At 34.9% G+C, this 26,686-nt stretch overlaps 2 protein-coding genes across 2 annotated transcripts in view; one reads left to right on the top strand and one right to left on the bottom strand.

The window, feature by feature from the left end:
* The window catches only part of LOC137397532 (DNA mismatch repair protein Mlh3-like), a 33,680-nt gene extending 12,729 nt beyond the window's left edge, over positions 1 to 20,951 (top strand). The window contains exons 6-15 of the mRNA XM_068083824.1: positions 3,601 to 3,770; positions 5,168 to 5,375; positions 6,612 to 7,340; positions 10,788 to 11,812; positions 13,793 to 13,919; positions 14,037 to 14,234; positions 16,738 to 16,838; positions 17,275 to 17,377; positions 19,632 to 19,792; positions 20,901 to 20,951. Of these exons, the coding sequence (XP_067939925.1) occupies positions 3,601 to 3,770; positions 5,168 to 5,375; positions 6,612 to 7,340; positions 10,788 to 11,812; positions 13,793 to 13,919; positions 14,037 to 14,234; positions 16,738 to 16,838; positions 17,275 to 17,377; positions 19,632 to 19,792; positions 20,901 to 20,951 (2,873 nt within the window). The remainder of the gene's footprint in view (positions 1 to 3,600; positions 3,771 to 5,167; positions 5,376 to 6,611; positions 7,341 to 10,787; positions 11,813 to 13,792; positions 13,920 to 14,036; positions 14,235 to 16,737; positions 16,839 to 17,274; positions 17,378 to 19,631; positions 19,793 to 20,900) is intronic.
* A 923-nt stretch (positions 20,952 to 21,874) lies between these two features.
* Positions 21,875 to 26,686, bottom strand: LOC137397531 (uncharacterized). Its single transcript, XM_068083823.1, has 4 exons — positions 26,568 to 26,686; positions 24,947 to 25,125; positions 24,380 to 24,427; positions 21,875 to 22,083 (listed from the first exon to the last, which is right to left on the bottom strand). The coding sequence occupies exons 1-4, from the start codon at positions 26,684 to 26,686 to the stop codon at positions 21,875 to 21,877; spliced, it is 555 nt and encodes a 184-aa protein (XP_067939924.1).

The following is a 26,686-nucleotide window of genomic DNA, read 5'->3' as shown; positions in this document are numbered from 1 at the left end:
ACGTCATCGAAATAAAGAGATTCCAATCTACGGCGGCTTTTTGTTTTTGAGCTTTTAAGAGCTTGTAATCACATTTCCGCATATTAGGCACCTACAACACAACAGAGTAAGACATGGTGAATCTTTTGATACCAAGTAACTGTAATGCGAATTTTATTGCAAGTCAACCTTTAAGAAAGGTGTCTTTAGATATGAAAGGCCTTTCATGTTTTGGCTCGTTTTTTGTGTCTCACTCGGTTTCGTTTGCTAGCAAGTCAGTAAATGACAAGTGTTTTTATTTGTTTTATATTTTGGAGTTATCATGTACCACATACAGAGTATAACAACTTTAGTTTCTATAAATTCAAGTGCAGTGTTCTCTCTATGACGACAGTTTTTCAGTTTGTGCCGACATTAATACGTTTTTCTACTTAGATTCTTAAAATAATTTATTCTCAGTAAAACAAAATCAAGACTATACAGCACCCTCTCGGTCTTCTCTTAGCCTCATCTAGACAGCCAAAGGTGAACGAACAAACATACCATTCATAGCTTTTATTCGTTATTTCTCTGTTGCTTTTCTTTCCATGTTTACTTTGTCTATATATTGTGTAGTAATGTAGTTCTAATGTCTACTTGTTACAGGTATTAACTATTAAAACTATGTATAGTTTATACAAATGTTATGTCCAAGTTTTGTGGTGTTTGGAATTTATTAGGGCATTTGCAGGATGTGGTAAAATTGGCTTCTATTTAAGAAATTAAATTAATTAATTTTGTATGTAACGATTCCACTGTTCCACTAGAACTGTTGAGCAATAAGAAGTTGTCTCTTTAAGGTCAGATAACTCCTGTTAACCACAGGACATATGCTAGCACTAGCTACCCATGGAATCACCTCTTATCAACATGATTATTAACAGACTTCTCCTGTCAAACTTATGTGAATAATATAACATAAACCAAAAGGAGATACGCTTAACATATGCATATAGCATATAATATCACACAGGATAGGTTATTTTATATATAAACAATATGGAAGAGAAGGAACGGAAAAGGGTAAGGAAAAAACACGTAGCTGGAAACCACTACAAAATTGATTTCGCTATTACATTCTTCATGCGACAATCAGTGAATCTTAAAGGTTGACTTGCAACAAAATTCACATTACAGCTATTTGGTATTAAAAGATTCACCATGTCTTACTCTGTTGTGTTGTAGGTGTCAAATACGTGGAAATGTGATTACCAGCTCTTAAAAGCTCAAAAACGAAAAGCCGCTGTAGATTGGAATCTGTTTATTTATCTGACGTAATCATTCCAGTTTGGTTATCATCTTGTCACGTATGTTCTCACGTAAATTGAAAAGCCAATAAAAAGCTTAATGTAAAACTTATCGTAGCACTAGTTTATGACAAACACTTTGGGTTTTACCGAAGACCCCGTATCAAATATAGATGCTCGCTACTTTACAGTTTTCTTTCGGCATTATTCAATCGTCAAGTCGTAATTTGATCACGTGACCCAATACTTCGCAAATAATTTTTGCAGCTCTTTTCGATTATCACAGGTAACCAACAGGCTCGTCATGATTATCAGGCAATGATATGTACTCCTTCGAGGTAAGGTTAAAAAGTTTAACGATTTTTTACGGTAAGTTATAAGATATCAGTGCTAAAAGTGACAGCATTACAATGACGATAAAACAGATGCGTAAAAACAATAGACTTGGTTTTATTGAATGCGTGAAGTATATTTGTGAAAATACTTCGACGAATGAGATTGCATAAAAGTGTAAACAGAAACCATCCTGTAACAACTACGTCCCATTTGAGCCGTTTTGGAAAGAGAATCCAAACAACGGCAGTCTCGTGTGGCTGCGATTAACTGTTCGTTTTTGAGCTTTTAAGAGCTTGTAATCACATTTCCACATATTTTGCACCTACAACACAACAGAGTAAGACATGGTGAATCTTATGATTCCAAATAACTGTAATGTGAATTTTGTTGCAAGTCAACCTTTAAAGAGCACAGCAATGCAAAACAATTTTATAGTGACTTCTAGCTACGTGTAAGTATTTTTTCCTTTCTCATATTATTATTATTCTAGTCCAAGTAAATTCTATTTTCAGTGTAGAATTTTCTTTAGTTAGAATTTAGAGTGCATATGTGTAACATTTATTGTTAGAAACATCCTTCTTTAAAAAGTTCTTTATGACATTAGTGTTATAAAGAAAGAGCACTCATTAAATTCTAAGTGTACAGAGAAGTAATATACTATATTTTTAAATGTAAGGAGTATTTAGCTGTTGGTTAGTTCACTACAAATTTGGTTCAAGCAGTTAGAGATATATATTGAACTTCAGCCATCTGTTTCATCCTTGTTCGTACTCATCATCAGTAGTGTATAGAGTTACAAGGGAGATAAATTTATTTCATGATACCAAGAAACTTGCACTACAACCTTTAAAGTACTTGCCTAATTCCTTTCCTGAGTGCACAAAATGTCATGCACAAATGCTCGGCATATAACATTGGTAATCTTGTAAAACACCAGAGAGCTCAACCAATGCAAATCTAAAATACCACATTTTTAGTATACAGATTTTACCATCATTGTCTATTACAATGAGAATCCATAGTTGATTGTTGTCACAGTTATAGCCCACATGTCATCATATATTCTCCGTTATCAATCAAATCACATTCAAGAAGACTAAATACTGAAAAGGCAAAGGTTTCTTGTATTCCTGGAATACATAGTGCTGTGCATCTTTCTCATTGGATAACTCTTAGGTGAGTAGGAAAACTTCTCTAAATTCAGATGAAGGCTTTCCCAATTTTACTATATCCTTGTACACCTATATAGTGGGATACCCCAATGCCTGTTTACAAATCTGAAGATGGCTGTACGCAGGAGGAGGGTTTGGCAAAGTCAGAGTCCACCCAATCCAGACAAGAGCAATTGGAGCAACGTCACAGCAAGTAAGGATTTGTCTCCTAGTAAACTATCGTTTTTCTTTTTTATTCGCTGTTATTAATATAGATGATCAAACTTTTTTCTAAGGCTCAGCTATAAAATCACTGGCTTCCATCATTAGTATTTAAATAAAATTATACTTTAATTCATGTAATTATTTATTTGTATAACTTAATAAGGCAATACATAATTCACAATATAATTGTAGTTAGGGAACAGGTTATCTGAATAATATGATATCTGAATAAACAATCTGACGCATTTATAGATTGTTGACATGATGTGATGGCGCTTTACTCAAACTATGCTACCCGAAAGGGAGTTTTTGAACTCTAAAATGTTATTGTTCTGCGTTCCAATTTTATTTGTATGTATAGAAAAATGATGCTTACTAGAATTAATTAATCTCTAACGGATCAATAAACGAGTGAGTAACTTGACAAAAAGTTTTAACCATTGTTTTTTCTGGTTTTACATACCAGATGTAAACTCGCATAGATGAATATTTTCACTTGGAGTTTTTTATGCTAACACTTTGGTTCATTTTCCGTTTTGACATTCTATTGCCAAACTGCTACTTTTATTTGCTGAGGGCTGGGATGGAGACAAATGAAGATACTGCAATTACTGTGAATTCAGTATCTGTGGAGAAAAACTATGAAGTTCAACCTATCATTGAACGTGAGAGACCAGACAAAATTTGCCTAGCAGCCAAGGACAAAGGCTCTAGTAGATCTTCCAAGCCCCCTCCAGCTGATCGAAACTTACCTCATGTTGTCTACTGGTTGCTTAAGCGAGTGCCAAATTTAGTGAGTTTGTTGAGTTAAATATCACGATTACATGTATTGCTTACTAAAAATATGTTTGATGCCACAGGTTAACTCTTACGTTTTCTTGAGGTTTATATTGTGAACTGAAATATATAATAAAATCTGACGCACAAGTCGATCCGGCGTATAAGGCGAGGTCTAAAGTTTGGTTTAAAAATCCTGGTTTTGACATGTACCTGCCGTATAAGTCGATCTCCTTCTCTGCTTCAAATTGTTTGATCGCTAATAGTTCAGTCGACATCAGAGGCAAGTGATGCATAGCTGAAGCAATGGCATTCAAAAATGGCCATATTTTTATGCCATCAGCAATCCGTACAATAATTAAGAAAATAAAGAGAGGCGACATTTCTAGTGAAGACCACAAGTGGAAAAAACAATACTTCACCATGGTATTGGCCTGCCCCGCCATTTGAATTAAACTGCCACCTTTGATATTATGTATGCTTTAATAGAAAAGCCATGCTGCAAGACAAATTTCTGTTAGGGATCGTGACTCATGTACATGCAACGGATGGATGGACAATAGTAGATGTTTCCAATGGATTACCAAAGTGTGGACTTGCGGCAGATACTATGAAAAAAGCATTAAATTAAAAAAACACGTTCTTTTAGACGAGAAACCTAGAGAACAGTTTGAATGGTGAATGGGTCTTTTGTGTTTGATCCATCTCCTGTGGCATAGGATTACTAGTATTTTACTATTTTATAAATAAATCCCTATATTTCAAATCATGTAATTTTGATTTGCAATGGTTTTTTGAAGTTGAATTTTACTAGAATTCATGTCATAAAAAATGTCACCGCGGTATAAGTCAAGTTTGGATTTTTAAGCTTAAAATTTTGTGTCAAATTTTCGTCTTACACGCCAGAATTTACGTAGTGTATGTGATGTAGATTGAATCATGCCGTTTGATGGTAAGTCATAATTTTTGTTATGCCACCTCTGGTAACCTCATTGGTTATAATTTCTTTTAAATCACAGTTTCAGTTAAGCAAATAGCAGAAAAAAATTTATATCGCAACGTCATAACATAGTTTTAACGACGCTTGTGGGAGTTTAATTTACTATAAATGATTTCAAGCAGTACCCTAGGATTAAGGCTATAACATATTTATGACAGTGAGGTATTTTCCTTGGCCAATGCTGAACTGTTTAAGCTAAAACCAATACAGTAGGTATTTTGATCAAGTTGTAGAAATAAATAGTTTCCATAAGTGTGTGTGTGTGCGCGCGCGTGTGTGTGTGTGTTTGTTATGATTTGCCATAGAAAACTGTCTAACAATTATTTTGTCTAGGATTCTGTCTGCATCTTTCTTATTGTCACTTGCAAAACAAATGATTCTTGCTCGTTAAACCAGTTGTTGTATGTCGTAAGGTTCCTAGAATGGATCCACCTTCGGTTGATGAGTCACTCCTTACCAATCAAATGTCTATGTATCCTTTACCTGGAAGTTCACTGAGCTCAAGGTACTCCGACTATCAGATGCTTTCGACTGATAATGAGTCTTTTGAGTCCAAAATGTCTCACCACGGTATGGGCGTCCCACACAAACGGAGACGAATACACTTAGGCTACAACCAAGGTAGGTAGAATGAGTTTGTTTAGGTAGACTGGTCGCTATTATTATTTTATCTTAAAGTGGTAAATCCTTGGATAATTGTTTATTAAAGGAATTTTCTGTACAGGTACATTTTTAAACCTAAATTTTGAGTTTAGTTTCTAATGGCTGTAACAGACAAAATTTAACCTCAAACTTGCAACAACAAATAACAAAATTATTACTGCTTATCATAAAGTCTATAATAAATGATAAGCGTCATCTTTTTTATAATCTTATTTATAATTTTATCATTTTGGGTGTGAAACGATGAGGAAGTTACAAATTATGAGTCCTGATAGTGGTCACTGCATATTCATAGTGTGACCACAGAGTAATCATACAATGGTCACAACATAATCATACAATGGTCACAACATAATCATACAATGGTCACAACATAATCATACAATGGTCACAACATAATCATACAATGGTCACAACATAATCATACAATGGTCACAACATAATCATACAATGGCCACAACATAATCAAATGATGGTCACTACATAATCATACAATGGTCACAACATAATTAAACGATGGTAACTACATAATCATACAATGGTCACAACATAATCATACAATGGTCACAACATAATCATACAATGGTCACAACATAATCATACAATGGTCACAACATAATCATACAATGGTCACAACATAATCATACAATGGCCACAACATAATCAAATGATGGTCACTACATAATCATACAATGGTCACAACATAATTAAACGATGGTAACTACATAATCATACAGTGGAACATAATCAAATGATGGTCACTACATAATCAAACTATAATCATTACTTTATCACTGTGGTCCCTGCTTTATATAAATTTACCTTGTTTTACACAGTGAAGTCACCATTTCAGGTCTCAAATTGGTTCTTTGTACTAAAGACATGTATTAATTAATTGTAATTCAAAGCAATTTGCTGTTTCAGAAATGGGCCATGCTCTGATGTGCTTAATATGAAAAAAGACAGACAAATGATTTTTTGATTTTTTATTTACATTGATAGAGATTTGTCGGTATCTAAACGTAGAACTGCATGAAGTAATTCTGAAGTAGCAGATCTGAAGCTTATAAGTACCTCTGCTGTTTAAAGATAAAGCTTTAGTAACTTAATTAGAATTATTCACGCTAAATGTCGCTAAGATGCTGCTCAACTCTAAAATTTATTAATTACGTGTTGGCGTTACATATGATTTAGGAAACCAAGGCAAGTCTATATTTGATAGTAAGTTACCTATACCGCCATTAAACTGCAAGAGAGATGAAGTGCTCTTTCCTCAAGCATGCGTTACTCAACCACAAATGCAAAGCAGACGACGCAAACTGACAGAGCAATGCATTAAGTCACCAGGGATACCGCGAGAACGTGCTTGGCAGCTCAGAACACTCAAAGGCAAAGTTGCAGCAAAAAATAATGAGGGAAACATGGCTTTCCTGGACAGTAATCATTCACAACATTCGAGGAGACACTGCTTGACTCCATTACGCCGGTCATCTTCCTTCACCCCGTGCAGTTATCATTACTACTTGACTCACCCGGCCGAGTCGTTAGGTTTTGCAAAACACTCATATAAACACAAGTTAAACACTGAACAGCTTTCAAAAAAGGCATTTCATGACCATTTTTCAGTAGAAAGTCCAAAATCTAATCACAACTATCGTGAAGAAGACCTGAAATACTTGTGCAAAAAGAGTCCCATTCCATACGTTGGCAAAGAAAGGAAGGAGAACAATATAACTTTCCGTGGGAATATGGTATGTGATGAGTCTGACAAAGAGAATATATTTGGTGATGATGATGAGGAATCTCACAGACTAAAAGGGTCATTGAGAATTGCGGCTGTCGACCAAATATTTGCGGAGAGTGAGTCCAATAATTGGCCATTCGAGTCCAAACATAAGGAGTCCAGTGAGTTTATGACTGCAGGTATTTGCTATATATCTAAATTATTTTAAGAGTTATCTCATTATATCTATTTGAATGAATAAACCGGAAATAACTCTTGCATTTTACAAGCGTAATAGGGCTGTTTAACCGTCTGAACAGAAACACCTTATCTGTCAGGTTCTAAACGTAGTATTTTTGGCAATAAGAAATAGAGGCTGTTACAATACAAAATGATGGTTGTTATCTTTATTTTGGCTTGACTCCATATTAATTTGTCCTTTACACAGTTCAGCCATAAATACAATGTTTTGGAATTTTTTTAATTTTGTTTGGTCTATTTGATAAAGAACTAGCATTAAGTCCAGTGTTTGCCCGAGATTCATTTCGTTTTCGGTCAGATAGCCCACAAATGTAGGTTGAACAGGCTGGTTGTCAGGAACCATATGTTTGTCGTGCTGTAAAACAATGAGCTAGTACATTCAATTTCCAATGGTGAAAGAGCAGTCTGATGTATTATGAACCATGTTTGATTGTAGTGAGCTAATTGAACAAATTTTAAGAACAAAAATTTTTATTCTTAAAATTTGCTCTTTCAGATTTAAATTTTCTTCAAATGCGTTTTCATATTAGCAGTGTGTAATTGGTTCTTTGGCAAAGTCAAACAAATAATTTGTCATATGTAAAGCGCTATTATTTTATTTAGAAACTGCTTATAAAAGGTTGTTTAATTTGTAAAATGTTTGATTGTTTAAATCAATTGAAAGATTGGGCTGAACTTTAGGCAGGGTGATATAACTTCAAGACCTCTTGCAGTATTATTAATGATGACAGTGTAAGCTGAATCACACCCGCGATTTCATGCCAATTATCTGGATGATTGATTTGCCCCCTGACAGAGAATCACATCGTTTGAAAAGAGAGCAAATGAGACCGATCTTGTCCAGAGAGAAATTTTATCGACCTGCGGACGATTCTAGACCGATTTTCAATTTGCGTAATCAATAAAATCAGTCTTCACCTCGAATATCGCATTGTCATTTAAGGTGAACACCATATTTGTTTCACATTTGTACATTCATTTTGTCATGGGCTTCAAATGCAGGTAATAATTCTGTTGATACTGTAGCTCCCTGAAGGGTGCTATCAACAGAATTATTACCTGCATTTAATTATTATAGCAACGAGGCAATAGTTAACGCATCTGCTTCAATTATTTGTTCGTTGCTATTATAATTGAAGCACATGCTATTAGCAAAATATTATCCTTCCTATAATTATTCCATTATTAGATCGCCTTCCTCAGCATTAGCGATGAACTGGGCATTGCAAAATAATTGGTAAACTTCCCAAAAATCACTTTGAGATATTTTGTAGGAAATAGTCAACAAAATTTAAGTCTTGACTCATTAAAAATATATCAGCTAAAGTTATCTTATCCTGCAAATAAAAATGGCAAAATCGTGCACTCTCGGTCCAAACTCATCATTGTGGGAACAGAAAACTTGGGCCGAGTAACTCCCATAAAATCATTCAGAGATAGACCACAAAAGCTCAGTTTGCAAATCGGCTAGTGCAAACACAGCTTTATTCATATAAAACAAGTTATCTCTCAAGTCTGGAGACCTCTTTGCCTAAACTGCATGTATAACTAGTAAAGGGTAACTTGTAGCAGCTTTTAGAAGACAGGCACAACTAAACCTCTCTCCATTGGCCAGTCAAAGTCAGGATGTCAGAGGCTTCAATCTCTTGGACACCCTGTCTCAATCTTCCCATGCGACAAAGAGCTTGTGCAATGATTTTGACCTGTTTGCGTCTCCGGTAAGTCTCTGAATATCACTCTATTTTCTCTTATTCTATTCCTCTTTCTTACCATAATAATCTTCATTGTTTAAATTATCACATGAATATGGAGAAGTCAGATAGTTTCTATGCAAGCTTGTTGGAATCGAGAGAGAAAAAGGAAGTGATTGTTCATAGGTACCAAACCCTGCTGTTGAGTTCACGATTGGGATGGTTACTCGTATTTGCCTGGTACAGGTTTTATATGCCAGTTGGTACGATGAAGACTTGCTACCTCAGTACAGAGTGTCAGTCATTATATTAGACCTATTAGATATATTAGATGTATTTATGCTATTTTGGGTTTCGGCTAAATAGCAACATGAACTGGTGACTAGCAGTTTTTCTAAATATAATGTATCTTTGTGACAAGCTAAGATAGTAAATGGTCATAATCAGTGAGTTTTAAAAGATACATTTGTATTACACAATCTTACTAAGAGTACAATAACTTAAGTCACTTTCAGGTACCCTATGTGTACACCAAAGGACTATGCATGACAAAATATAAAAATATATATATATTCGAATACGGTTTGTGACAAGTATTTGTTTGGTATTTTTGGTGTATCCATAAACTTGGGGTTATCCTCTACATGCCCTTCCATCAGTAAGAGATCAACTGGGTAATTTCTGTTTCAGTGTATCAGAACAATATTAAAATATTTGTGATGATATCAGGCCCCACCTTTAGCTAATCCATAAGTTTACCATACTTTTATTTTCTATCAACTGTCTCTACCCAACTAGAATATTTTGTATTTCAGTCAAGGATGAAATCCCATATATTTTTTAAGTCGCGCAAGGTAACTGATTGGAATCCGAAATACCCTATCGTAGCAAATTTTAAAATACTCCTGTTCATCTCTACTAGATGTTGCTTCAATTCATAGTCCGTTAGATATGAAAAAACTGTTTGCAGTTCATGCTCTGGCTATTGACTCCGTGTTTCATATTGTACTTATAGACAATGTAAAATAGAAAATGGCTTATTTGTGAAAGTATAAAGGTGTCACCAAAAAAGCAATCTTTACTCGTCTGTTACTTATAATGATGATTTTATCAGGCATTGATTTGCTGTTTTATTGTAAAGTGAAATCTCTATTAAATTCTTAGCTTTTTTCAATTTTAAACTCTAGCATCTAAAGTTAATAACTTAGCAAGTAAATCTTCATCCATGTTAGACTGGAAAACATATTTCTAAAAACTTTCTTGTTGGCTGAAATGCTCCATCAGGAAAGTTCTATTTCAGAATTATTATATTTTAGTGTTTTACAGAGTCAACAAACTCCGAAATCCTTTCACGGACTCTTCTAGCTTCCTCACCTTCTGCTATAAATTCCTTGAAATATGAAAGATGTTCTTTCCCATCTCACAAAAGCTCATTTACCACTGACAAAGATTCTCGACAGGAAACTGCAAGTTCAATCACACAAGTTGTGTTTAGTTGTGTCTCAAACAACTTGTCAAGCTCATCCAACAGACAAGACATTCCGTCATGTACTAAAGATGTACTAAAGAGTGATCAGACTAAAATAAATTTTCCACTAGACAATAATAATGAGCAGTTGATAGATGTAACACATGGTGGGTTTTTTAACACCAGCAATAGAAGTTTTTTTATGCAAAGTATTAATGATTTTGAAGGCAGAAATAGTCAAGAATCTATAGACACCTTTGACTTTGGTTTATCTCAAACTTCGACTCATCATCCTTTAAGCGCTTCCAAAAATTCTACAGAGTCAGAAGTCATCATAAGTTGTGATTCAATTGTAAGTGGAGATTTGAACACATCGCTTCCCCATACTGATGGGCTGGCTAACCATTGGTCTTTTGAAGATGTTTTTTCTTTCAACACTGCTTCAACACAGATGAGTGGCTCTTCGCCGGCAACACAGATGTGTGGCTCTTCGTCGTCAATACAGATGATTGGCTCATCATCGTCAACACAGATGAGTGACTCTTGTAGCAATAAGATGGCTTTGACAGCAGGCTGCTTAAGTTCTGGTATGATCGCTAGCAATGATTGTTTCAGCTTGTCACCAACTGCTACTTCTTTGTCGGCTGCAATTGAGAGTTTGTCACCCAACCAGTTGAATGAATTAGTCAGAAATAACAAGCAAAGTGATAACGCAACAAATAAGCAGGCAACTCCTGTGAAGCAGCCTACAGCAAAATTCCAAAGCGGCGCTGTTAGTATAAACGGCACTGCTAGTATAAGCAGTGGCTGGTCAGAGATCGCTCATGAAATCGAATGGAAACCGCTAGGTTCGGTTCAGTCCTCCGAATGTGTGAACTCGCAGAAGCAAAGCGCTGAAAGTGCACAGGGTGAGAATACAACAATTGGCTCATCTAATTCAGCAAGGAGAATTCCAAAACCAGCCAGCTGCAGTGAATCATTCCTTTTGCATGGAGGTGTTACTCATGGCAATGATGAAAAGATAGAAAGTGAGGTAAAATGTCAAGAACAACATCTCCATTCATCACCCGGTATTCTGCCTTCTTTTCCTTGCAGTGGCTCTTTTTCACCTCGCAGCCAGCCTGTTCATATAAGGGAGCTGAGTATCATGATGTCTTCTTTTACCAGTGAAGAGTTCAACATCTTGAATGCTGATCTGAAACTATTAAAACCAGGTAATCAGTCTTTAGCCCTTTCTAGCAAATTATCCATGGTGGACATGATGATTTATTTAATCTACATTGTGAAAATGCAATTACATAATAAGCATTGTTTGTTTAAATATTAATGTTAGCGTGAGTGAAACAAGGTGAAAAAATGTGTAGGAATTGAGGTTTGAGTATCCCTTTCATTATAAACCTAAATATCATTTCAGCCTAAAAATTTTGCACAGTTCTTGTCAATGAATTATGTCTGAGTGATTTGCTTCTATAGAAGTTTTAAGAACACTGCGCGAATTCAAGAATCTTTTGATTTCACATTTTAAGAAGTATCTGTAATTTTAGCCCTGTTATATTCTGGTGCATTGAATTTGACTATTGCAGGTGTTCAGCAATCTACTGACACAGTTGCTCAGAAGAATCCACTGTTTGGTTTTCAATGTGGAAAAACACCATACACAACTCCGCGCTCCTTTCCTTCCCTACATTCACTGATCTCTCAACCAAAAAAAGACAATTTCATTCCATTCAACAAGGTCCACATTTTATGTGATCATATGATTCAGTTTATTTATTGCCTTTCAACATAACCTAGTTGTGTTCATTTGTTAGTCCTTGTATGTACAGTGCCCTCTGTTTGCTTGCACATGTTACCAGTCATCTGCTACTCAATATTGCTTGTCATAGTTAAAAGTAGCCTTGGATGTTTAAAATTTTTGAGTTGGCGTTCTGTCGTTCAGCCTGTTAGACAGAGAAGATTGGACAGCAACACAGTTAGCCGATTCTATATGGTCATTTTTGCTCAATTGATCTAGTCTGAGTTGAAAAATCTCAATTGTTTATCAAATTATTATTTTTAAAACCAGGTAGAACTTATGTTTGTGTAAACCTGACAAATAGACTTAAATTGTAATATGGAAACAGAATGGCAATACATGTACAGTGAAACTCGGATAACTCAAACTTCAAGGGACCGAGCAAAAGTGTTCGAGTTATTAGAGTGTTCAAGTTACCAGGACAGTCATAAGTGCACGTATTTATCAGTAGATACACGTACATATACAAACTATATATAAATCAAATGCATAGATTGCTTGTTGCAAGTTAAAGGGTCTCTCGTGTGAAGTTTTAAATATATTTAATCAGAAAGTATAGATATTTTTCTATCACTTGAGATTTGTTTGTTGTTTTAGGTGATATGACTGCCAGGACGTTCTCAGATTAAAATTGGCAAAACTTGATCGCGGTTAAAACGCTCAGAAAAAATACATACGTATTTTTCTACCGAGCGTTTTAACCAAGATCAATTTTGCAGTAAGTCAGTTTTTACAAAACTGCTTTACTATTAAAAACCCATTATCAATTTTGCCGATTTTACTTTAAATTTATCCGAATTTTACCTCGCTTTTCTTGCTTTCAGAGGGTTATCGCTATGCGGATATTTGGTAAAATTTGATTTTTGCAAACCTTTAGAAAAGTCGTTAATGAAAATATTTTGCCGATGTTGGTAATTACAAGGCCTAAGAACTACTAAAAGTCGATGTTTATCTCTATGGCTTGGAATAAAGTGATATTTTAAAGCAATAGTAACAACCGTCTCAGTAGCCATTTGTCAAAAAACTGTTCGAGTTAACGGAGTTTCGGTCGAGTTATCTAAAGCCATTTATCATTGCGTGGGAACGGACCAAACAAATACGTTGAGTTTACCGTGTTTTTGAGTTATCCGAGGGCAAGTTATCCGCGTTTCACTGTACTTGTTTTTATGAAAAGCATGAAATTTGGACTGTTTTTATGAATTGTTTTCGTATTACAGTTTCAGTGAAGTGCTTTTAAGCAAATCATCTTGCTCAATCATTGTTTTTTGAGCAAGTACTGAAAAATAATTTTTCTGTTTCCCACCACAAATAATAGTGTAGCAGTGGCATAAATTTACTTGGCCAAGCTACCCCATATCACAATCACATTCTGTAGCAATGTAACTACTCTATTACCAACAAGTGTCTTGTTTGATTCTGATATACTCTGAACTGTAGGAGCTGTTGGCTCCTGGGTACACTAAGAAGTCCATTGTCCTCACCTCTGACCTACTTCTCCAGCCATCTGTGATTGGTCAATGGGGCTCACAAGTCATCTTACTTATATGCAAGACAACTACACCAGGTATGTGTTTTAGTTTCTCTTTGACCATCTAGAAGGTCTAAGCACTACTAGAAGTCTTTGCTACACAGGGTCTGTTGTGGCTGCATGTGATGCATGTGAAATACTTTGATTTTACAGGGGATGAAGTGATAATAGCTGTTGATCAACACGCTGCCCATGAGAGAATTAGAGTAGAGCTACTGCGTAGAAGGTATATTGACAAGTCGGGACAGGTACTTTCTTCACCATTGCCCTTGCCACAAAGTCTCAAACTCAGCAAAGCTGTAGCAGACTTTCTGTCTGATTCTAATTCTTTCCAGCTCCTCATCAGACATGGTAAATATCTGTTAAACTGTCCTTATGGAAATTTGGATTTTGTCATCTGCTCTGGTTACTTCTATGAAAATCGATGATACTATCATTTACCTCTTCAATGGTTTGCCAACCTTTGACATTTCAGAGTTTTTAATTTATTAATAAATAATAAATTATAGATAGCGGTGACGTTCCTGTTGCAATGTGCATGTTTGCTACCACAATATTTCACATGGATTTTTTATGCAAAGTTTAACATGCAGTTTTATAAATTTTATGATGTTACTAAGTGGTGACAGGTTTAAACAAGATACCAGATTCATTATTTAATGTTTCGGACCTAGTGTCACTGGTTGCTTTGTTTCTGAAAGCTAGGCCTTGAAGTACATGTGGCTAGAAAGTTTTAAAACTAATTTCGTGTTTGCCTCTTTCAGACTACATTTTGTCAAGTGATCTTTCCAGATTCTGACAACTGTGCATTTTTACTGGCGAACAAGCGATTCTTCAAATGTGTTTATATAGCAAAAGTTAAGGTAGTTTTCATATTTATTGAATACCCAAGGAATAGTTTACTCGTTTTTGAGTTCTATGAGTTTTTGTTCTCAAGTTTTGTTTTTAGATTAGTTTAGCATGTTTGATAGAAACCCAATTCAAATACAATAGTAAAGTGAGCCCTCGCCATACAATTTTAACTCATTCTAGTGTTGGCATCCTAAAGCGAAAATATAGAAGTAGATGGGTAGAGAAACCGTAGTAATTATCTAATGTGAACATCCCTGGTGAAATCATCAAAATTTTATATACATACTGTGCATATTAAAAATTAGTAACTAAATAATATGTTAACCTTAATAACTATAGTTACCTACAGTAACTTTCGTGTATTTAGTGGTGATGATCTGCAATAAAATGTAACATTACAATATACTATGTGCAGTATGTACTGTAGGGAGTTCTTACCCTCAAGACAGACGTATAGCATAACATTGCATCTAACTTAAATGAATTTAACGTACTAAACAAATACTTAAAGGAGGTTTTAGTATGTATTTTACTAAACTTGAACTTTGTTATCGGTTAAATATTAACGCTTGTCTGTTTCCAGTTTCATTTTCACTTTAATTTCTAAGGAATTTTTACTCTGGACTGAGAGAGAGAGAGAAAGAGAGCTTCATATTTCTTTCAGGCGTTGTGAAAGGGACTTCGGTGAATAGCATGTCGGCATTTTTGTAATTTAGAAGTATTCAACACACCGACTGCCAAATTTGAATTTTTGGAGAACTTGTTGATATCGTATGATGAAAAAGATGTATGGAAGGACAAAAAATTATGGTGTTTCACATCATAAGCCAAAAAAATGATATAGCAGAAACATCGGTAATCTTAGGGTGCACTGTAATAAATCTTAATAAATTTTTAGCTTGTACAATATTGCTTGTAATGCTAGAATGTGGCGCGGGATAGACTTAAAGTTTTTTTCAGTGACTTGAAAAGTTGAGCTCTAAAATATTTTTTTAAATATTTTATTAGTGGTAAGAGTAGGGCTGTTGTAGAAAAGGTTCAAATGAGTCTCAGATAAATAAGTTTGCTGGGTTGATAGCGATAATGACAATTATTCTCTTTTGTCATTTATCTCTGCTAATTCCTGTGTGCAATCTGTCCCTTTGGTTATGAATCATCCTGAGAAAATGATTCCTGATTGAAAAAAGTCGTTTTTCTATAACTATTCTCTTATTAAGTGTAGACTTAACTACTGTCACCTTCCCTTCAACACTTTGAAGCCTACTTTGTATTTACATGCAAGACCTTTAATTCTAGAGCGTATTAACATCCCCTATAATAAGAGCGATGGAAGTTTCCATTGCTCTTAGAATAGTCCAAATTCTTTTGAACAGAGTACTTATTTTCAAGCGCTAGCTAATTTTTTAGCATATAAAGGAAAAATGAAAAACCAATATAGTAATAGTTTTTATTTTGCACTCTACTGAAAAAGTAATGTTTTGAAGGTAACGGAGGAAAAGCAATGATTTTCTTGGTTTGCAGTAGCCACGGCACTAGGCTCTAACTTAGTGTGAAAGTTGGGACTAGAAGCGCCTAATTGAATCACCCTACGAGTCTATTTTTAAGCCTTCATGTCCAAGAATTTTAATCAGTCTTATTAGAAACTAGTGTTCTATCAGCCGACATTTTTCATTTCTTGGTCTGTTTGAAATGCTCTCAGTATTTAGACACACTAGTAGTTCAATAAACTTGGAACTTTGTAATTGTAATTAGAAGGCATCAAGTACAAAACACACAAAACTTTGTAGTCTTACCTAAAAAGGAAGAGGTGAAAACAATACAAAGCTGTGCGGCCGAGGGGGAAATAAATCCCAAAGTTGATTTGAGCTCAGGTCACAAAGGGTTAAACCGCTATTAATTTTTGGTTAACTATGCCAGCTGATGGCTCTCTACAGCATAGGGTCTGCTCTCTTGTTTATAATCCCTTTAAGCTCTCTTTGTTGGCAGTCTATGTTAATACTAGGTATTCACCTGGAATTGGAGGAGGAAGCTCTTTCTGTACTTGTTACTGCTGTACCACTGGCCGTCGCCTCTTACTGCACTTATAATGAACGCTATACAAAGGTGACTGTCTAGCTAGGCTTTATTGCATTAGAGGAAAGCATCTTCCTTGTGTGAATCTTATTCCTTGAAAACCATATCATCATTTCTCATATATTTTAAATTGGAAAACTACCTTTTTTATCACCAATACATATTTATGTATCTCAAGCCATGCTTATATACTAGGTTTCATTCTTTAAATCAGAATTACCTCTTGAATTCATTATTATTATCACTAGTTACTCTCACCATTTGCTAATGTGAGTTCCGATATTTACAGTAGATTTTCTTCCCGTTTACATAACTAGTGTTGAAAGTTGAATAGCATTATAATTTAGCATATTTTGTTTGCTAGTACACAAAAATGCATTCATGGCCCAATTTTCATTAGTCAGATGGTTTATTCAGACATAAACAGCATTTACCTATGGTGCATCTTAGCTATGGTCTGATTTAGACTTATGTGGAGAGTGTTATGATAGAGCTGATGGAAAGGGGCGCCACCACAGTTATAGTGTCTCGTTCTCTCCAAGATGTCATCAACTCTCAGGCTTGCAGAGGTATGCATGTACATGTATGTAAAGTTGCCAAAAAAGTGTTGTAAATAAAAACAGAAATTTTTGATGTAAGCTCATGCTATATTTATACTTGCCTCCTCTGATCTGCATTATTACCTCCCCCTGACTACAAGCACACCGCCTCCTTTGATCTGCTTGTTATGTGGTAGCATTATTACCTCCCCCTGACTACAGGCACTCACTGTCTCCTTTGATCTGCTTGTTGTATGGCAGCATTATTAACTCCCACTGACTACAGGCACTCACTGTTGCCTGCGTATTTGTTCATTTGAGCTCGTATAACTTATATAAATTATAAAAACCTTTAACTTATTAACTATTCAACTATTAATTTATAAAACTTGTATAAATTTAAAAAATAAACTCTGAAATTGTCACAAATATAACAATAGCAACATAATATAAGTTGTAACTATCCCAATCAAGCGCAATTGACCTACGTTTTCAGAAAAATTGCAAAGCGAAATAGACTTTGTTCAGAAAAGAAGAAAGCTCATGCATTTTTATCGTTATCTATATTAATAAATTTCACTTGGTAATTGTAAGTGCGAGTGTGTGTGTCTGTCTGTTAGTCCGCATGAATACTATACATTTCATGTTTTGGTAGATTTTATCCAAACTTCACGCGCATATGCTTCTTGCCTTCCGATAAATCTGCTAACAATATTTGGTTTCACAACTCCGTCTAGTACCTACATGTAAGAACCAGCCTCTTAAACATCCACTTGTGAACTATCTGATAAAAGAAATCCCGGGTATTACTGAGTTTACTATCGGATATAGATAATGCTATATTGGCAAATAGCGGACAACCTAATGGTGTAAATGTTGCTGTGTTGTTATGTTGTCTTTTTGTATAAGACCGATTGGAATACAAGTAAACTAAACTAACTATTGACACAAAATTTGTAAGCTTTCCTTGGCTGTTGGAACGTTCGTTTGAGTTTTCCATTGTCATGTTGCGATTAGGTTCAATCTCTGGGTTCATCCCATCAAATAATGAAATTATGAAAAACCTTTGAGTGATGTCAAATGATGCTATTGAATGGGGATGTGGTACACAAGGCAATTATCGGCGAACAATCTTTTATACCTGTGCATACCCATAACTATTGATGGAGTTATTCTGTACTTGTCACTTTCAATGATACCCATTACTCCCTCAAACATAAAAGATAAATAGACAAATCCAGTAAAATAAATTTTGCATTCACCAAACTAGTGTGTTATGAAGCAAGTATTTGCTAATAATTGCCTCTAAACATTAGTGATTAAAAACATCTCACACTATATTTTTAATGTTGCATAAAGATACCTACTTTTACTTGTTACGGTGAGACATATTTGTATCTGTTTTCAAGTACCATCATGTACCTCAATAATTGCAGAAGCAATTGTAAAGTATAGGGAACAAACACTTTGCCAATAAAAGGGTTAAATTTACCTTCCCAAAATTCTGAAGAGCTATTTAAAAAACACAACGCCACCCTCTATTTGAATATCACCTCTAATTAAGCGCCACTGTAGGGAAGGGTTGAAAAATAGAGCGCCATTGCGTTCAAATAGAGGTTTTACGGTAAACGATTTCAGTTAATTATGCACAAACGTAAAAATAAGTTATAATCTTACACTAAACTTAATTATAATTTTGTCTTCATGTTCATTTTATTATCTATGGTTTTGGGTCTTTTTGTCTCGAATTCAGGCTCGCTTTCCTTTTCACTCTTATCCGGGGCCTTTATCAATCCCTTTTGATCTGATGAGATAGACTGAGTGATGCTGTTCTCATAAGTAGCCTCTCGCATACCTGGCCGCCTAACGGTGCTACTTAATTACTCTCAGATGCTAGTATCTCAAATTAGTTTTGTACCTGAAGGCAAAAATTTGCTCAAAGTTATCCTCATATCTCAAAGCTTTCATATGTTGGGACACTCGCATGTCTGTCAATGTCTGTCAATTATATTTAGAGGTAATGATAAGTTCTCGTGAAGCTATTACATAGGCTTAATAAGAGCTGTAGAGGTTCACTCTATGCATAAATATAGCAATTATATTTTTAATGGATCTGGCTTTTATGACAAAATTAAACTAGAATCAACCAGGCATCATTTTTTAACTTCATTTTCATCATCTAGTTAGTCAAATGACTAGTGAACAGCAAACAGCTACATGATTCCAAATGGCTAAGTATTAGAAATGTCCTGAACATGTCTTCACTTCATACATTTGTATGCAGGGGCAATCAAATTTGGTGACGAGCTGAACCAAACCCAGTGTAGTGCACTCATTAGCTGTCTCTCTCGATGCAAGCTCCCATTTCAGTGCGCTCATGGCCGACCATCAGCTGTTCCTATATATGATATGACTGCTCTCAAGAAGGCCTGTCTGCAACAGCAAGTAAAACCTTACTAGCTGTAATTTATGTTTTTAAAAAAGAATAAAAGTGTCCGGAAATTTAAGTCAGTCTGCGTAAACCCGCAGCAAAGGGCTGACTCACCGAGATACCAGCGTAGTCCACACCATTACAGTCATATCTCTACATACGAGCTTAATGCTTTCCTAGACCAGAGCTCGTATGTATGTCAAATATCTTGTATCTCAAATCAAATAGGCTCTAAAGACTTATTTTCACTTTCTAATTCTTTCTTGATTTGACGAGAAAGACCTAGCAACGCTATTCTCATAAGTGGCCTCTCTCATAACCATCAACTTAATGGCTGCATGAAGAACTGTCTAATATGCTTGTATCTCCAATTTGTCTCATATCTCAAGGCAAAAATTTGCTTAAAATTTCTCTCATATCTCAAGTTTCTCATATGTTGGGGGACACTCGCATGTCAAGGTATGACTGTATATCAATTGTTAAACTATGCTTTATGTCATGTGTGTATGGGAGTTGTTTCACTTTGGATGGCAAGCTTGGGTTCTATTTTATCATGTATTCATTTTGCAAAGAGTAGTTAGTAACAAACTCTCAGAAATAGCAAAAAGTGTTTATTTGCTCTCTATTTTAGTTAAAAAAATAACAATTCAAAAAGATGTTACAAAGATTATCAAGTGACAATGTGAAAACATTAGAAATCACTGATATTGCTAAGAATTGGCAAAAACATATAACTCTTTGGCAGAGCCACAAAATTGTCAATGTTAGTCAATCAGCTCATTACATTAACTGAATTGTAGCGAGTCATTTGTTTTCATTTATTATCTTCTTATCAGAAGTGCAAGTTATGGTTGCTTACTAAATACATGTAGTTTTGAGTGATAACACCCATTTTGCTGCTGGTCATCAATAAACAAAATTTCCAGGCACCAAGTATATCAGTACAATATAAAAGACATGATTTCATCAATTTGTTTGCATTTTGAGCAATTAGTAATTTTTAGCATAGTATTTGTTGAACTCAGCAAATTACCAAAATGTGATCATCGGTGTAAACTAGTTTTCCCACTGTTTATTTTTCATTGACAGCTAATTGAGCATAGCGATGAATCTTTATTTTAGGTTAAAGCTCCTAGGCTATCAAGCATTGATTTAAAGAAGATGATGAGCTGACAACTCCTTGCAACTAGTATAGTACCACTTTCTTTCCTTTCATCGCTGTACATTAGCTTTCCCAATACCAAAGTGCTTTTCATTTAAGGACTATAATATCCCTCTATTTTGTGCAAATGAACAAATCTGCGGCTATACACCACCTTCAGTCGTCTTTAATTCCGTGATTGAGTTCTGCTGCTATTATACTAATTTTGTTGGCTTATTTTTGGACAGCAGGCTATTCATTATAAATGTATAATGTGTATTCTATCAAGTTATGTCTAAAAATGCCTCGTGTCATTGTTTTTCACTCACTGTATGTTACTTATCGACCCTGATCACATCGGTTTAGTTTCCAGACAATCGATAGTAATTGTTCATCATGTAATTCATTGAGAATGGTCAATTCATTGGTTATGATTAGTCATTTTTTTCATCAGTTTTCCAGTTTATAAACATTGCCCAAGTTCCATTTAGGTATACCTATTTTGCAATGACTGGCCTAGCCATGAATAACCAGCTTTTTAGCTATTTGACCATATTTTTGAATAATTGATTTAGTTAACATAATACCATTATATCTGTACATATTAATTCTTGTCTGCGTAGACTTCTTGTCATTGTTCATTATTATTTAATTATAGTTTATGCTATAATTGGTCATCTTATTGCACAACAAATATTTTTACTTAGCCCTTTGTTTATACATGTTCTTGGGAAAGTCTTATCGTTTGAGAGTGTGACGAAGAATTGTTTTTAATTAGCAAACAAATTGTTACTTGTATGTTTTAATCAGGAAAAACAGCACTTGTATCATAAATTTGCTAATTAGTTTCGCTAATGCATGTTATCTAGACTAAGAACCGATGTATTAGGGAAGATCAAAGCATATATTTAATTGCAGTATACATTACATAAATTACTACAACCAGTAAGTCTATTTATCCAACAACAGCACCACGCTGACATTGGTACCCAGTCCACTTATCGTCATTTGACCTCTGGCAGCATAGATCGTCAATCAGAGGACGTGCAGTGAGACGTCTTTCAGAGCGAGGTGCCCCATCGCATTCCGCTAGACTCGTTATTTCTACCTTTAGATATCTCCATCTGCTGTTTTGCCACTGTACATGTTCACAGACTAGGTCACCTAGAGACAAAAATATCTTTGAGCTGAATATTAAAGAGATTAATTTGTAAGGTAAAATATTTATTGTCAGTCAGTGCTGCCATCGATTTCTTGGCTGACTTTTAAACATTTATTTATAGTTTGTTAAAATGATACCATTGTGCTCACGTTCATTTGTAAAATATGACCATTCGTATGTATAGAGACGCATTTCTGCGCCTCAATAAACCTGTCAGTTGAGAGAAATATACAAAAGACCAAAATAAATTGAGATGTGAGTTACTGCAGTGTGACTGCATGTGGCGAAATAGGGCCAATAATAATAGGTGTGTAAAATGAGTCAACCGCAAATTGTCAAGTGCCGGTCATCAGCAGATGTGCTTAAAGAACAGTAATTAGCTCTCCCGACTTTATTTTGTCAGTTATGATCAAGCAACGGTTCAAAAGAGATTTTTCTTAATCAAGTGCGTTTAATCAGTGACCATCTTCGATCTGTGTAGCACTTTTTTCAGCCCCGAGTTAATAGCACTGCAAGTACACTGGCAGTGCACGTAGCAGTGCGGGCGCAGCAACTTCGAGAACAAAAATATTGATTTGCTGCATAATTTATGCGCTTACTTATTCTCAAATATGTGATCCGTAATGCTGTCAATATTTTATCACTCTTAATGAATATGCCGATTAGCTACACATAGCACTGACACAAAGGCATTGTAGCAAAACGAAGTTAAACACATGAAGCTTATAAAATAATAATCTTTCTAAAGAGGTTTCCATTGTTGCTGTACATTAGATGCAAACTCATAGATGTAGTAGAATAATCACGGTAATAGAAATATGCAGCATAATAAAATATATTAATGTAGACTAGCTAAAGATTAAACTAACTCGGCAGATAATATGATTTGTTATTTGGAATTTTTTGCATTTTATTTTCTATTTTTGCCAGTCTCTACTAACAAATTTGTAGTGCTTTTAGAAATGAGGCGTCGTATATTGAAAATGACTTCAGGTTTCAAGCAAAGTATATGCAAAATGCTTACATAAGGTTTGGCTGTCCAGATAGTTAAACATTTTTTCTCTCTGGATTGTTAAACAGTTAAATTATTTTATATTTAATGATATGTATATACATGTATATAATTTCTATGGAACTAAAGAAATATCTACTTTAATTGAAATTATTACCAATAAAGCAATATATATATTATATATAGGCCTATGTATTGCTTTATTAGAAATAAGTTTATTTCGAATAGAATTTTTTTTTTTAATTATGTCATGCAACAATAATAAAACAAGAAAAAAGGGCAACAGCCATTAAAATCAAATAAATGGTTTGACAAATGGTGTTTAAAAAGACCTTTTCCGGTAAAACAACGGATTAAAGCAGCTAGCAATTGTATTTTCAAAATAATTGTTAGATGTATGCAATTTTTTCCTATCGTATAAGTTGAAGTCAGTTAAAAAGCTATAACTGTAAAAAACAAGGACACAAACCATGAAAGATCTTAAAACCTTTAATTCATGTAAAATAAACATTTAGCATAGATAAAGCAAAAAGATGCAAAAGATTTAGAAGGATTATTCGTTTAAATGAAATATACTGGAATACGATGTAGAGTTCCTTTTAGTGGGATTGCTCTTTTTCGCAACAAAAATCATCACTTGTGCCATGTGCTACATGTACCGCATGAGGTACATGAATGAATTTACTGTACCCATGTGCTACATGAGCGTATATACCTACGTGCTAATAATCCTACTCAAGCTATCGTAACCTTAATTATTGTAAACGTGGAATGAATTCAGTCTAGCTTACCAGTGAACAGCATTTTCTGTATATTACAGTATATGTTTATCAAACGTCTTCGGTGTCGCATCATTAATTATTCATATTGATACATCAACAACCCTTGCTAAATAATAGGTTACATATTGTAACTGTAAAAATGAAACTTTTAAAAGTATGTGTCCCAGCCACCCCTTTTGTATGAATCAAGGTTGTGTACTCAGAACACAGCAATTTAGTCTAACAATTTTTACCGCAGTTTTGAATATTCTTCTGATGTAATAATCTGTGGTGGATTCAGAATATTGAAAGAATATCGAATTTGTAATTAAATCATTGTTGCTTTAGTAATATAGTAAAAGTAGTTTGGCTTGGAGATAAACTTTGCGCTGCAAAACATCAACGCTCCTGTACCTACATTACATGATAAGATGTAAAGATAGTACAGTCACATTCACTTCTAATGGCGCTTTTGCATGACAAACCCAAAAATACTTCATGCATTTTTGTATGTAAGGTGCATACCTATTGGTGGAAGCCTTTTAAACGCAAGCTTGTTCTCCAGTTCTTGCCCTGAAACATGCAAACATATGCTGCATTTCTGGTAAAGAAAATATAAAAGAAATGGCATCCAAATAAATTATGTAATCTTTATCACAAAGCTCGTAGCTTCGATGTACTGCGTCATAACCAGCAACTTCATAACTAGCAACTTTATTCTGGTTGGTTGATTCTGTTGTTAACTGTGAACTAAGTGGGAGTGTTGTTATAAGACTTGTTTGTAACTCTATACATGTACTTCGCAGTTGTTGTTTTAGCATGGAAGAGTTGCCTTTGTCCTTACTTGCTGACATTCAGTTTTTGACCTACTTTTGATATGGTTGTTTGCTAGTGTCACTTGTACTTTTGTTAGCCAATCATATGTTAGTGACTCCATGCACATGTTATAAGAATACTCATTCACTCAGTCCTCTGTTCTCTACCTGATTGGTGACAATAAGACTTGCTTAGCTGCTTAGTTCTCAAACTTTATCATGTGTCATGCAAATTTGGCTGTGAGTGGAATGGAAGCACTAGGGTAGAAATACATACCTACACTCTTACAGTGCGTGGCACATCTTTGGCTGACATCATTGCGACACTCCGACGGATCAGAGTCAAAGGTCATCTGAATGTTATCTGCCACATTTTCTTGGAGCACTTCATTCAAATACTTGTTCATGAATGTCCAGTCAGACTTTGCATTGGCAGCCCTTAGGCTGCACTGACAACTGAAGTAAAGGAGTATATTGTGATTATGAGTAATTATTTCATATCAAGTTTGCCTATAGTCAATTGCGTGAAAGCAATTCTTTAAAACCAGTTCGGTTTGGCTTCAAAATCATGTAGATAAAATTTGCTGAAGACTCACAGTTCAAGTATATCAATCAAAGTCGCTCAATCGACAAACTAACTTTGCAAAGGTGACGCATTTTAGTGTAGCTATTACACTGGCAGTCTAGTCTAACGACAAGGCCATGGGCAGTTTGATGCCTGTTGTTTGGCGGTTTTGGGAAGTGCTAACTTGTTTCAGTGAACTTCGCTAAAATTAAATACTATAATTAGCTCTGGAAGCTTTATAATATATAGTAGCGCAATCTAGACATAGCCAGATGGTTTTGTATAAATAAAAAATCATCTCTCATGTCCTCTCTTTGAGACAAAATGTGAAGCTCACTCCTACTTTTTATAATCTTCCTAAAAATGTAGCACTTGTTGTTAAATGTGGTGCCAATCTTAGTGAACAGATTTTTGTGTAATGCGAAGGTCATACATGTAGTACCATTTTATTATTAACATTTTTTTCTCTCTAATAAAGTGTGGATGGCATTTTTCCCTCATTGGAACTTGGAGTTGGTAGCAGTGCAGGCGCACCTTATGGCACATAACTTCAAAAACAAAAAATATTCATTTACTTATACTTAAATACATGAAATGCAAAAAAATCTTCGTTTGCCAACTATTCAAAAACATATAATATTAAAAATAACAATTTTTGTTATAAACTGTACTATGATAAGAGCCATATCCGTTCGTCTGTGTAAGCCTCACTAAGAGCGTGAGGTTTCGATTCCCGTGCTTAGGAAAACATATTTCATCATATGGAATCGAACGCAGATATTTGGCTTCCCAGACAAGCCCGGTAACATCTGCACCGCCTAATCACTTTGCTGCATGGTAGATTAATTATGGAGATATTTATTACACACAAGGGTCTTTCCAGGTGCACGGAACTGTCAGTGTAGTAGTTCATACAAAACTTCACAAAGAAGACATACACAAGTTTCAACTTGTGTTACTTAGGTAGTTAGTAACACAAATTGGTATTACTTTAAGGGTAGTTCTAATGGTCATCATTGAGGTCCTGAAACAAATTTGAGAGCTGAGCGTTTCATCGCAGAATTTACAAACGTTGTATTAAATAAAGGATCTATTTTTAAACCTAAAGCAAAAAAATTACAGCGCACAAAAAAAGTTTTCTGTTAGTTTGTAAAATGTCACAAAATGATCGGAATGGGATAAGTTGCTAGTCATGATTATCAGAGAAAAATTCGATTTGATCAAGTTTTTAATAAATTAGTTGGGTTTGCAGAGTCCTAGTTTTGTCTGGACATTCTTCCAGAATACTAATTCTTTTCCTACATTGATTATATTATTATATTACATTTCATACCGTCTGGTGAAGACCGTCACATAGGTTGTTGTATCAGGGATGTCATCGGTGGAATTCTGTGCAGTGATGCCGGTAATGACAGCCGCGAGCAGTGATAGACATAGAGCCACACTAGCCAT

The sequence above is a fragment of the Watersipora subatra genome, chromosome 5 (genome assembly GCF_963576615.1).
Source record: "Watersipora subatra chromosome 5, tzWatSuba1.1, whole genome shotgun sequence".
Taxonomy (NCBI): domain Eukaryota; kingdom Metazoa; phylum Bryozoa; class Gymnolaemata; order Cheilostomatida; family Watersiporidae; genus Watersipora; species Watersipora subatra.
The sequence above is the reverse complement of the archived record's forward strand: the minus strand, read 5'-3'. Positions and strand labels throughout refer to the sequence as shown.